This window comes from Neopelma chrysocephalum, unplaced genomic scaffold (genome assembly GCF_003984885.1).
Source record: "Neopelma chrysocephalum unplaced genomic scaffold, ASM398488v2 Primary Assembly neopelma1_45, whole genome shotgun sequence".
NCBI classification, from domain to species: Eukaryota; Metazoa; Chordata; class Aves; order Passeriformes; family Pipridae; genus Neopelma; species Neopelma chrysocephalum.
This window is the reverse complement of record NW_020897704.1, coordinates 17660348-17672971: the sequence shown is the minus strand read 5'-3', so window position 1 is coordinate 17672971 and position 12624 is coordinate 17660348. Positions and strand designations below refer to the sequence as shown.

The 12624-nt window shown below is 43.2% G+C and overlaps 1 protein-coding gene across 7 annotated transcripts in view; it reads right to left on the bottom strand.

The window, feature by feature from the left end:
* Positions 1 to 12624, bottom strand: part of FRMD4A (FERM domain containing 4A) — a 367435-nt gene that overhangs the window by 50122 nt on the left and 304689 nt on the right. For all 7 annotated transcript variants that reach the window (XM_027679513.1, XM_027679512.1, XM_027679514.1 and 4 more), the window contains 3 exons: positions 7931 to 7996; positions 7642 to 7699; positions 5856 to 5942 (listed from right to left, as the gene is read on the bottom strand). In XM_027679513.1, coding sequence (XP_027535314.1) covers positions 5856 to 5942; positions 7642 to 7699; positions 7931 to 7996 — 211 coding nt within the window. The remainder of the gene's footprint in view (positions 1 to 5855; positions 5943 to 7641; positions 7700 to 7930; positions 7997 to 12624) is intronic.

Genomic DNA, 12624 nt, shown 5'->3' with positions numbered 1-12624 from the left:
AAGCATGAAGGATCAGCAACGGGAAGAGAAATAAAAGCTCAGAGCAGAAGGAGTCAGCAGGTAGTCCTTAACAGTCCGCTAATCACAGTGAATAATTTATTACAGCAATGCCACTGAGACTCCACTAGCTTTTAAACCATTATTTCCTGGAAATGCTTTCTGCTTCTTTTGTATCATTTGTAAATTTGAAATGTTTTATCCCTGTCTCCAATGCAAAGATGTTTGCAAGGATCTTAGGAAATGATGACATTCCAAGAGGAGTCCAATGAGACACTAGTCCAGTACATTCTCTATCCCACCTGATTCTGGATGCCCTAGAGAAAGTCCAGCCCTTTCTGAATACACCCTGTAGCTCAGCAGCATGCCAGGGAGAGGAGTGATACACATGCCTCATACCTCTAACAACAGAAATCAACTTGCTGCCAAATCAAGCACCCTCCTTGAACATAAGGGTTTATAACCGCTCCCAAAATCCTCTTTGAAAATAACCAAGTCAATGTTAAAACCCTGGATGGAGGGTCACACTTTTAGTCCTATCTTGAACCCTTCTAAACTCTTGGCCTCTACTGTACCACGTGGCAAGGAGCTGTGCATGTGAATTGGGTTCCCTGTAACTGTTTTGAATTTCATGTTTCTTTTGCCTTTTCGAGTGTCCTGGTGTTCTGTGATCAGTCAGGACAGAGACCAACTTGTCAGCTTCCTCCTCCCCATCATTCACTAGTTTCTGTACCTTTCACATCAATCCCTACTTTATGCTTTTTTAAGTTACTAGTCTGTCATTCCTTCACCACGGGAAGCACAAGTTTAACCACTCTATCAATGCAATTACTGACTTGACAATGCTTCATTATGCCCTAAAGCAGAGAGGATCTATTTGTTCTGCCATAAAGCAGCTCTTAATTAGGCTATTGCTCCTCCTGTGTAAATATCCCATTTTGCCTCTGGAATTGGGAAAGTTCACTCTGTCTCTTGTTTGGAAAAGGCCAAGTGGCATCAGACAGCAATCTTTCACTTTCTGGACACAGTTAATGTGCTGATTACTTTGCTCATGCTTTTGACAAGCAGGTGATTTCTCTTTGATCAAACACTTAAAGCTACTGACTTGACTTTGCATTGCTTGGTAGGATGGGTCCAACTCAGCTCTTGTTTTTGCATGTTTAAATTGGAAGTCAATCTTTGCTTTGGATTCACAAAACCACTACAAACTACAGATTAAATTTTTCTGTAATGAGAATCCACAGAGTGTTGTGGAGAGTTTATGGCAAGGGACAGAGCATTTTCATAGCGTGCTTCGTTTCATCCCAGAGAAATGCCGGGAGGAAATGGCAGAAACTGATGTTTGTCTGTCACAGGGAAAATTCATGCCTGACATTTGGGATGCCTCACATTTTTTTCCAAAAAGTCTTTATTCCCTTTGGGTTCTCTTCAGTTAATCAGAGAATGTGAGCAGTGATAGTGTTTATGAGCCTGAGAAAAAAGGCCCACCTTAGGTTTCATTGTCACTAGCTTTCTACAGATGAAAATGGGATAACACTATATGGAGGTATTTCTTACAAAGCAATTAAACACTCCCAGACTCTCCTTTAAGGTCACCTTATTTTTGTGATAAGTTAAACATTTTCTCTGCCTGTTTATTTGCCATATGGAAGTCCTTTGGCTGACTTTGTTAATCATTCACTCTTCAGCTTGGAGTTAATTGTTTACTAACTGTTAGGCTGTGTGCACTAAGAAATGCCTTTGGGCTCTTAAATCAATGGGAATATCTCACTAGAACAACAGAGATATGCCTAGTGCTACTACTTGGGCGTGCAGATCTCACAGCTCCAGGCTACACCGCTCCTCCTTCATGTACAAATCTCTGGGGATGGAGTTTAGCTACACCCCTGCCTGCTGGTTAAAATGGACACACACCACTCACAGACAAATGGTCACAGGGGGGGCTGCAGTGCCTTGTGCTCTCTTTGTAATTGCTCTGCAATTCAAGCGAAAAACCCTCAGATGACCCTCCTCTGAAAACGATGAGTTTGGTCACCACAGCCTCAGCATCTTGTAGGAGAGTGGTGCTGGCACATCCTGCCTGAAGACCTGGTTCCAAAGAATTTGCTTTGGTTTATCATGAATACTGGATGGTGCTGACCCAAGATGGGCAGAGCCCAGCAGGACAATGACTTCTTTTTTTTTTTTCTTTCCTTTTTCAAGGCACACTGAGCCTGAAGGCTGTTCTCTTCATAGGGAAGGGTTTGTTGAAGCTAATTTTACACAGAGGGAGATGGATTCTGCCCACCCTGGATGCTGCACACTGCTGCCACACAAATGACATTGGTTCTACAAAGCCACTACCAAATGTCCAGAATGCCTCAGTATATGGTTGGCAGGACAGCAGTCATCTTTCCACACTTGATACTCCCTTCCTCCTGTTCAGCTGGAGCGATGGATTTTGTGAAGTATACCAAAACTTTCGTAATTATTTAATATCTAACACTGAACTGATAAGAACCAAATCCTCATTTAAACAGGCGGCATTCAAAAGGAAGTTTTTGGCAGGGCTTGTTGAGCCTGTGAGCTAGCCCTGAACATACAGAAGAAAAAGGATAAGCCTCCAAGTGATGGCTTAGGGTGGCTTCAGGGCTTTTGCAAAATTCAAGCATAGGCAGGAAGGAACATAAAAATAGAAGCACGGAGATACATTAGTCTCTGCAGCCCAGGTACAACTGCATTCCAGTTTAATAGCCCTGCATTCCCATCTGAACCACCTAGGACTAGGTGCTAGATACCCATCTCAGCTGCATCCCCCATGATTCTGGAGGACTTAAGCCTGAGTGAGAATAGCACAGGCAGGATCAGGTTCTGGCCCTGCATCAGCCTCAATTCTCCTCTCCAGTCTCATCCAACTTGATGACAAACCTGGTTAGTTTTCTAGAGACACATGGATGATTTACTCCAGCAATTTAATAAAAACATGCTTTTGAGTGACTGCTAATGGGATCGTCCAAGATAGGTTCAGCTGCTTAGTGTGGGTTACAGTTTTACTTGCAAACACAATAAGCATGGAAAGCTATCTAGAATGACATATAGAAAAACATTACAATCTCTCTTATAAGACAAGCAAGTTTTTTATAGGCATTTAATATAAATGTCTTGGTTTCAGCTGGTTTCTTGCTACAATTTGCTGCTTGAGTTTCTTCCAGGGAGATGTATTTTTCCATGGTAATTTTTCAATTTGTTTCTGGCATCGACAGTGTGCGTGAACAAAATAATAGATATCAGAAAAGACATAATCTCTTTCCCCCTCCCCCACTAATTTTACCTTGCAGAAAGTTCAGTCAGGTTTACCCCTCCCTTTTGCACGGCAAAGACTTGAACCAGCCCATGCTGTTGTAGTGAAATGAATCAGATACTATGGTGAGCTGCTCCCAGATGCCAGGGTTATCAAGTGCAATTTTGCAATCTAATTAGCAGAGGATTAAACACTGTGCCTTGCTGAGGCAGTTGAGCTGCTCTTGCCAGAGGGGTTTTACCACCTGTGTAGGGTAAGAAGTCTTTTTACTTGCTCCAGAGCAGGTAAAATCACTCCATGAAGAAGTAACAAAGCCTCAACCACTCTGTCCAAGTCCTGTCCCTGATTTAGGCTGTTCACTTTGGAACAGCCCTGCCAACAGATGGGGTTTGCAAGCATCATATAACAAGAGAAATGCTCATCTAGGCTGTCTTTTCACTGCTGTGGTCTCTGGACTGTGGTAGTGGACAAATTCTAGCCCGGAAATTCCTGCTCTCCCTTCCCACCCAACCTTCCCTCCTAGATTTATGACCACTTCTGCTAAGCCACAGAAGTTCTTCGCGGTTTGTACATAAGGCAGCACCATTGTTTTGGTTCTCCTGGATTTCATACATAATTTGCTGAGAAAAAAAAAAATTCCTAATACAGACAAAATTGGAAACCTTATTTTTTAGAGTTACACTTGCAGAAAAATGATTGGAGATGCCTAAAGGTCCTGCTTCGATGGACAATGTGAGCACTGGAGGTAGTTTAGCGGGGACACAGAGAGGCTGGCCAAGATGTTATCAAGCTCTAAAACCAATGCTACAGACTAGATCACCCTGAGCAGCTGAGGAAAGAGGAGAAAGCTGAGAAAGGAGGCTTGACTCTTCTAGTGTAAATGTCTGTGTCCTCCCATACACTCAGAGCACCAGACCTCTTCTCTCCTTCTTTCTGATGCTCCTCACCAACCACCTCATCCCAACAGGGTTGACAATAATTGCTATAGCTTTTGAATGGCCGAGTCCTGTCATGGCAAAGCACTGTTTTCTTCCGAAGAAATGTTTCCATTCCTAAGATTGACTTCTGAAGGCATCTTTAAAGGACATTACTTCCCTGGGGTGTTGGCACTACTGGAGATATGTGGGTGCAAACACCAAGCCTAGGCATGTTTTAAGCTATCACATGTGTGAGGATGGCTTGCCCTGCAGGTAATGATTGATCCCAAAGAGATGTGTCTCAGAGCACAGATGCTCTGTGAAGACCTCCTCTCATGCTTTCCTTCAGTGAATAAAAAGCTCCATTAATAGCCTTCAGTGAATAAAAGGCTAATTGATCCACCTGTTACCTCTTGCTGCCTCCTTAACAGTTCAGGTTTCTACAAAACCTTGATTATAGTCCATTTTAATAGAAGATGCTCTCTACTAAGGCAATATCTAACTTGAATGCATCCAGAGGATGTGAAAGGGGAAAGAAGGGGAGGGGACCTTGGCACAGAGACAATGTGAAGAGAAATCTAGTACATTAATTCACTGTGGAAGCTTTTGCATCCACAGAAGAGCTGCCTGGTTGCTTCAAGTCATCCAGTTCTGCAGCCTGCTAGGAAGCCTGAAACCTTGTCCGCTGATGTCTCCATAGGTTTCCAGCACAACAGATACTGTTGCTAACAGGCTGTGTGTGCCCACTGCGGGGCCTGTGCTCAGGGATGAGCTTTTCCATATCAGATGACATCTTAGGTAGGAAAATCAGAACACATGGGTCCACTTCATAGGATAAGCTCGGGGAATCAAAACCTCCCAAATCAAGAGGACATTAACTAGCTGGATTTTTCACAGGCAATATGGAAGGACTGAGACAAATCCCAGTTTTCAGATGCATTGAAAGCCCCACTAAAAATACTAACAAAGAGACCGGAATGGTTAGTCCTCACTGACCAAGCTCTAGCTTTTGTGACCAGATCTATGTGTGCCATGCCTTGATTTTTAAACTGCTTCAAAGTAAAGTTCCTAAATAAATCAGGTAGGGGACACAAACTTTTTAATGCCTTTTTTTTTAGGAATGTGAAGAAAGTTGACTTTACCTCCTAGTCTGACACTAACTCTTCAGTTAGTAAAGTTGTTGCTTTTCAAATGTAACGCTAGTCCTGAGAAAACCATGCAATTTTCTTTTTATAATAAATGGAAGCAGCTTTCTTGTCTCTTATACTCTCTCTCTCTCGGATCATTTATGGCTTGGCAGTACAGTATCAAGAGTTGGCTGAGCATCCCCAATCCTGCCATAGCCAGAGAACGGAAGGCCTCCAGCATCCAAGAGGATCAGTCCTTCAGTTCCCATTTATGTTTTATGAACCACACAGAAAAAGGAGCATAAGTTGCAAGATTAAGTGATGCTTATTTCCCCCCAATCCCACAACATTTAATAAATTATGAGCTACTTTTGTCCATTAATTCTTTGCAGATGTTCAGACAAGTTTGGGAGAAAGTGAATATCCTTCAAAATCACATGAATCAGTGCCAGCATTTGGTGTACATCACACCCTCGACTCGAGCTATAACATGTGTGGCAAGCCCAGACCTTGATAGAAAAGTAAACAACCTACCTTTCTTGGTTTCACTTTGTCATGGTAGTCATATTGAAAAATCCCCTTGTAGCTAAGTCCTAACCACCATGGAATTCCCTGCTTGTCCTGGAAGAGAAAACAGAGGGAGTTATATTGAACAGGATGGGGAAATGTTGGAGATTTTCTAGGTTGTTGTTCAAGACAAATATTTATTTCTAAGCAATATCTTTGAATGGGTGCTGTTAAATTTCCCCTTGCTGAATTCCCTCAAGTCACTAAGCTCCATGGTGTTTAGGAGAGATCTGTTTCACTTTTGACCATGACAAATAAAACCATTTAAAATACATCACATGTGATCAAGTTACTCAAAATGCCGTCAGGGGAGGTGAGAAGGTTTGACATGAGTCCTTTGTGCAGTGGTGCATCTTCTTTCTCTGCCCTGTAAATTATCCAGTCTGAACACTCAGACTGGAGAGAAAGGAAAGCGAATCACCCAGCTGACTTGAATTATGTGGAGGGATTTTAGCATTAGTCTTGAAAATGCAGCAGTAATGGGATCTGAGAGCTACCAAGTGATAAGGTCTGACAGGCTCGGACCCAACTGCTTTGTGTCTGAGTGTGCAATAAAATGGCCTTATGGAGTAATGGCTGATATCTGATCCCAGCCTCTGCAATTTACTGAGCTGGAGTCCTCAATGAAATTACATCTGCTCTGTTAATGTGATAGAGAGTGGCAGGGTAAAACGTAGCAAAATGAAAACCCCCACATCAGGCAGAAACAAAACCTATTATGTGCAATATTTGCTGCCTCATTGCTACTCACTGCTGCTTACTGATCATGAGGAGCTCACTGGAATAGCTCTCCAGTGTTTGCAGGGTTGAATATCAAGACCAATCCAGAGGATTTTTCTTGATCTAGAGTAGTCCAAGAGATCTGGGTGCAAAGGGTGCTGGAGGGATCCTATCCTCCGGGAAAGGATGAGGCTAATGCTTTTTGCAAAATAATACACCTTATTTTGTGTATGCATTAGCAGGAATAGACCAGAAACTCATCTCTGGGGACAGGTACAGTTGGATATTTGTGTTTTTATGGTACCTCATGTGTGCAAGACATTACAGATGCATGAAAATCCATATGACCTGTACACAGAGATAATGATGAAACACATCAAAACTTCAGTGGTGATAAATGAGGGAATATGCTCTGGGGAGTGTGTATGTAGCTTCCTTTATATATTTATTGATTTCTCTACTTAAAAAAAATAACAACCCCAAGGCAGCTGGTCAGGCAAGGAAGTCATAACAATAATATGAGGCTGGAAGTTTTGGTGATAAATCATTAGACGAAAGACATGAGGGATTTCATGAATACCTGTGTGGAATCCATGTATCTCATGTGAGGGGAGCTGCAGTATGCAGATCGTGTCTGGCCCTACCCAGCTGCTCATGGATCTGCTGGCTGGGAAAAGTCTGACTTCCTGGAACTATAATAAGGAGTGAAGTATCGTGTCTGCCAGAGATGGGTCTGGCTCGTCTCTTTGCTGGGGGTTCACTGGCATCACTAGAGCTTGCTGCTGCTTGTGCACCGAACACTCCAGCACAATAGAGCTGCAAGAGTTTTATCTGCAAAAGCAGGATTTTCCTCTTTGGAGCTGTATTTACTAAACATGCACGCACAGTTGAAATAAGTTTATCCAACCACAGGAAGTGAAATGAGACTTTAGTAGCAGTGTATTGTATTCTGAAAGCAGGATGGCTGTTTGTACCTCTCTCCCTCCCTCTCCAACAACAGTTTAATTCAGTGAACCCTTCTTGTAGCACGTACCTTTACTGCATAATAATGCACTCCATATGTTGGGAGGGATTCTACGATGCTCATGTAACTGCAAAACAACACAGAAGAGAATAACGTGTGAGAAGCTGAGAGGATGCTCTGAAAAAAAATGTTTTGATAAATAAATAGTTAAGTACATAATACTTAAAAATGAAGCAACATGAGATGGGAAACGTAGTTACATGTTGTATTTATATTTATTTATATTATTTATGCAGTCCCATATAAATGTTTTCTAATAAAACAAAGGTCACAAAGAAATCACACTTATTTCACTTACTTCACAATTGCTTGACCTCTTGTCTGACCATTTAGTTTCTTGTAATGTTCAATGACTCGATCCTCACTGGAAAGGAAAAAATTGGATGTTTTATATATTTGCATTATAGTGACTAAGAGTCTCACCAAAAGGTGAAGAGATACTTCTGTTAACACACCTACTGACTGAGGGAATCAAAAGATGCCAAGCAAACCCATTAGATGAGGGGATTTGGTGCCTGAGGGTAAACAAGCAGGAGTCACAGACTGAGAATAGAAATGGTTTTCTAAGAGTTAGTTTTCTGAAAGAACTTTTTTTCCTCACAAACATGGTACCTACTCATACAGACTTTCCTCTCTCTGCAATCCTTTCCTTATCTACAATGTCCATGATATTACATTGTGGGCAAACAGATTGGTGATAAAACTGTTCTGCTGTTCTGCTATGCCCTGGCTGGTGCAACTTCTTTTCAAGCCCGTCATGTCCTCTGAAAGATGGGCAAAACTGTTCAGAAATTGGTGGTCAGTAACAGCCCTAAGACTCACAGATTACTCCTCTCTGCAACTGCACAAAACCATGTGCAGGAGCACTAGTGGAAGTACTCTGGAGCAATCTCTCTCAGCAGGGAGTTGAATTCCTAGTGTACACAGAGGCAACATCTACATCAGCGGGTTAAACAGTGGCAGGGGATGTTTTCCAAGGCACCCAAACTCAGGTCACTTTACTGTTAAAATATGATGTGCCTTTGCTTACTTTTTGGCTTTTACTAAGTTGCATTGTCCCAGGCAACTCCTGGCTGTGTGCTGGGAGTCGGCGTGAGCCAGGCCCCATTCCCAACAATGAGACTAAGATCATTTCATGTCTTAGAGAAGACAAAAGCCATGTGTTCCACGGTGAAACATGGAGGCAGTTCCCCACCAGTGGGCCTCTGTGTTAGAGAACAGTCTTGAGTGTGTATGGATACACAATGGAGACGGAGCATCCAAGACAGATCAGCATGACCCAAATGATAGATTGAAGAATTTCATTCTTTCTTCCCCAGTGAATGGGAAGCAGGAGAGCACAGAACCAGAGCTATTTGATGCATACAATCAGCTGTGCTAGCAAAGTCACAGCATGGCAAAGTATAAGCCAAGGATCCAATGTAATGCCCACAGGACCAGCTCTGTTATGCTGGCAGGACAGAGTATTCAAGTCTAAACCCAATTTCTTGCTCTTTATGTTGTAACACCAAGGACAGGAAATCTGTTGAGTCCCCTGGAGATCCTGCACAGACCTTGCCAGCTCAAGAGGAGGGAAACCTAAACTCTATGCCACCTTTGTGCCCTCCCCACCCGGCCCCACATAAGCTTCCTGCAGTACGGAGTGTCTGTCCCATGCCATCATGCTGTGTGTGGTTCAAGGCAATGTGCACTGGCATTCCTTCCTCCCTGCATTTCCTTGGTCCAGTGGGAGCCCCTAATGGGGCATTTAAAAGCAACCAAGGCTGTCCACCATGCAGTAATCCTTCCCCAGGCAGAACTGAAGCTATTTGCATTGCTAGACAGCGTGAAGGAGCACAGTGGTGTGGGATGGTCTGGTAGATGACCTCATCCCAACTGCTTAGAGATGCCCATGGGGACTTCTGTGGAAAACTGCAAAGTGTTTCACTAGGCCAGCTAACACAACTCCACCTTTTCATTGCTGCCTTCCCCCTATGTATCCCTGTGCCAGAGAGGACAGAATTTCTTTTAGAAAGAGAGTCAGAATATCTGGAGCCAAAACATCTTTCAGAAAGAAGGGGCATGGGGGAGCCGAGGACTTTGCATCCCTGGTAATACAGAGAGAAAGGGAGAGCAGAAACACCAACATAGGCAGCACAGAGCATCAGAGATAGTCTGTTGGATTGTTGGCAGGACCATCTGTTCCTCCACAAGCCTGTCATTTGTCTGGAGTAACTGCTTTCCTTACTCACTCACCAAGTGACTTCCCCCACTCATCCTGCAAAAATAAAAGGGCTCTTTTTGGGGCAAGGTGAAGCAATGTGCCACCAGCAGGCCATAGCAGGTACAGGGTGCTGACTGAGCCAGTGACAAATTACATGGGTAAAGCAATGGTCCAGCTCTCACAATAAATCCCTCAGAATAAATTTGATGCTTAGAAAATGATCTGTAAGCTGTAAATTCTACAGCTATGAAACCATATTCAGTGCACTGATCCAAGCAAGTACCACAGATGTTATGGGCGTGCACACGGAGGCAGAGCCCAGGTCTCCTGCCATGATTATCATAAACAGGATTACTTTTGGAGCAATAACTGAATTACATGAGTGTTCAGTACTGGAAGATCTCCAAAAAACATCATTCTTAATAAAAAAGATAGACAGAGAGGGCTTACAGCCCTTTGAAATTACCTCTTAAAATCATGATTACATTTGAATGCAATTCCTCTGCCTCAAGACAGGAACAAACCAGGAGTGACTTCTTAGAAAACAATGGAGTTTCTCCAGTGGAAAACGCTCAGCTTTGGTTTCTACTCTTGTGCAGTTCATTGCACAGATCAAGCTCTCATATTGCTGCCATTCAAGGAAAGGATACATGTACCTACAGTGTGATTCTGGATGTGCTCTACTTTCTTACAAATGATTATTATAAACTAATTGATATGTTCCCAGACCATACCCCTTGGGTAGGGAAGCCAATCGATGGCCCATTTCCTTCAAAAGGACAGATCAGATGTCAGGGAGCCTTCCTGAACAGCAGAATGAATAAAGTTATGTTTGTAGCCCATGCCAGAAATGTGGGATATTCCAGGCTTTATTCAGTTCTCTTAAACAAATGCCTCCATTGCTCTCTTAGGATACTGGTGATCTCCCTTTGTATAATGTTTTGAGGTGTACAGATGTTAAGACCCAGAAAAGTATAATCCTTGTTTCTTCTTTCTTTTGGAAAAAAAAGTAAAGCCTGAACTATCAATCAAGCCATGAACATTAAGAGAGGGATCTGCTGTCTTTCACTTTTCTGCAGCACTGGGCTAGTCGCATTTTGGGGAAAGAAAGAGGTACTCCAGAGCACGATTCATCCAATTTATTTTGGATGGCTTCCTTGGGAGGAGGTTACTGTTTCTTCTCTCCACTGGCAGCAAAGGGAGCTGAGGGCACCCAGCTCAGACAGTGAGATCCACACCGAAAAAACATTCACAGTCAGGTCAATCCCACCTCGGCTGTGTGACAGAAGGTCATCCAGCATAGAAGTCACTTTCTGCCTCCAGCTCTGGGACAGAGGGCTAAGCTCAGCATGTGCCAGGGAAAACAAGCAACATCATTCACGGGTCAAAAGGAGCATTAGCAGGGCCTATAAATATGCTCCCCTGTCATTTCAGCTGTTCATTCAAGGCAGCTGCCATGCTGCTACTGACAGCTGGGAGAGTGCTGGGACACTGCTGGGACCACCAGCTGACGTCTCCTCTCCCCCTGCTCTGCCTTGTTCCTGTGTCGGTGACACAGAAACTCATTCACAGTGCAGGGCTGGCAGAGGATGTTTAACTAATGTGGAGACAGGGGTCTGCCGGAGCACTATCGTCTGCCAGCTCATAAAACTTTCCCCCCAAAGCTGCAGAAATGTGGATGACATCCCACAGCAGACAACTCTGATAAAGATCTTTAGAACTGCCAAGAAACCCCTCCTGCCCCAGCAGCTTACAGAACTGGACAACTGACAACTTGTATGCAGATGCAGGCTCTGAGTTTCTCATCATCAAATCCAGATTTTAAAAGGTAATTGTTCCCTCCCTCTCTTCCCAGCACACTGAGCTATTTTAAATAGCTGTCTACTCATTGCTGTTCCTTAGTGTTATTCTGTTTCTAACCTGATTTATCCATTTTGATTATATTCCTGAATTTACTAATGTATTTATTTGCAGTCATACACTGTCCCACTGAAGCAACCAGCATCTCTTTGGCCAAGGGACCAGGAGCAGGACCAGAGCCTCAGGTCTGTGTTGAACTACAGAAAATCACTAAATAGTGATTTACAGCTGATATTTTCAGAGGTGGGTTTTCTGGCAACGCTGGTGCTTTAGGTTGCTAAAAACAAGTTCACATTCGAAATCTCTGTGAAGCTGGGAGAAGTCTATCTTACCCTGGTCTGTTGAAAATCCCATTTTAGCAACCATTTTTGTGCAGTTGCATCTCCTCCTGGCTTTCTTACTGACAACCCATTACTGGGATGGTTTGCTGGGGATTATCTGAACTGAGATAAAATTCAACGACAGTGGCTGGAAAGGAGCAGTGTGAGTTAACACATTTTCTAAAGGTTGTCTCCAGTCTCTGTGATTAGTTTTGTGTCTAAAATAATAAATACTGTCTGTTGTTTCTGTGAATGGGCAAGAGAAATCAAAATTCAGGGGCCCAGCTCCTGCACTGTGTGGGAAGGCCAGAAGCTCAGCTTTCAGATAGAAGAAAAAGAAACACAAACAAACCCACCAAGAAGCCCCTTTTTTATTTCACCAGTAATCAGTGATGCCAATAGATGCTTGAGAACAAGATGTGGAACTGATTATTCTGAACCTGCAGAAAGCTGGAAACGACAACTTGATGATATAAAAATTAAAACCTTCAACTTTGTTGTGAAGTCCATAAAGCTTCAGGAAGACAATGCAGTGAAGAGAAAGGCCTGAAGCAAGGATATGGAACCAGGAGACTCCATGAAGGTGGAGTCAGAGGCACAAACTGTGCT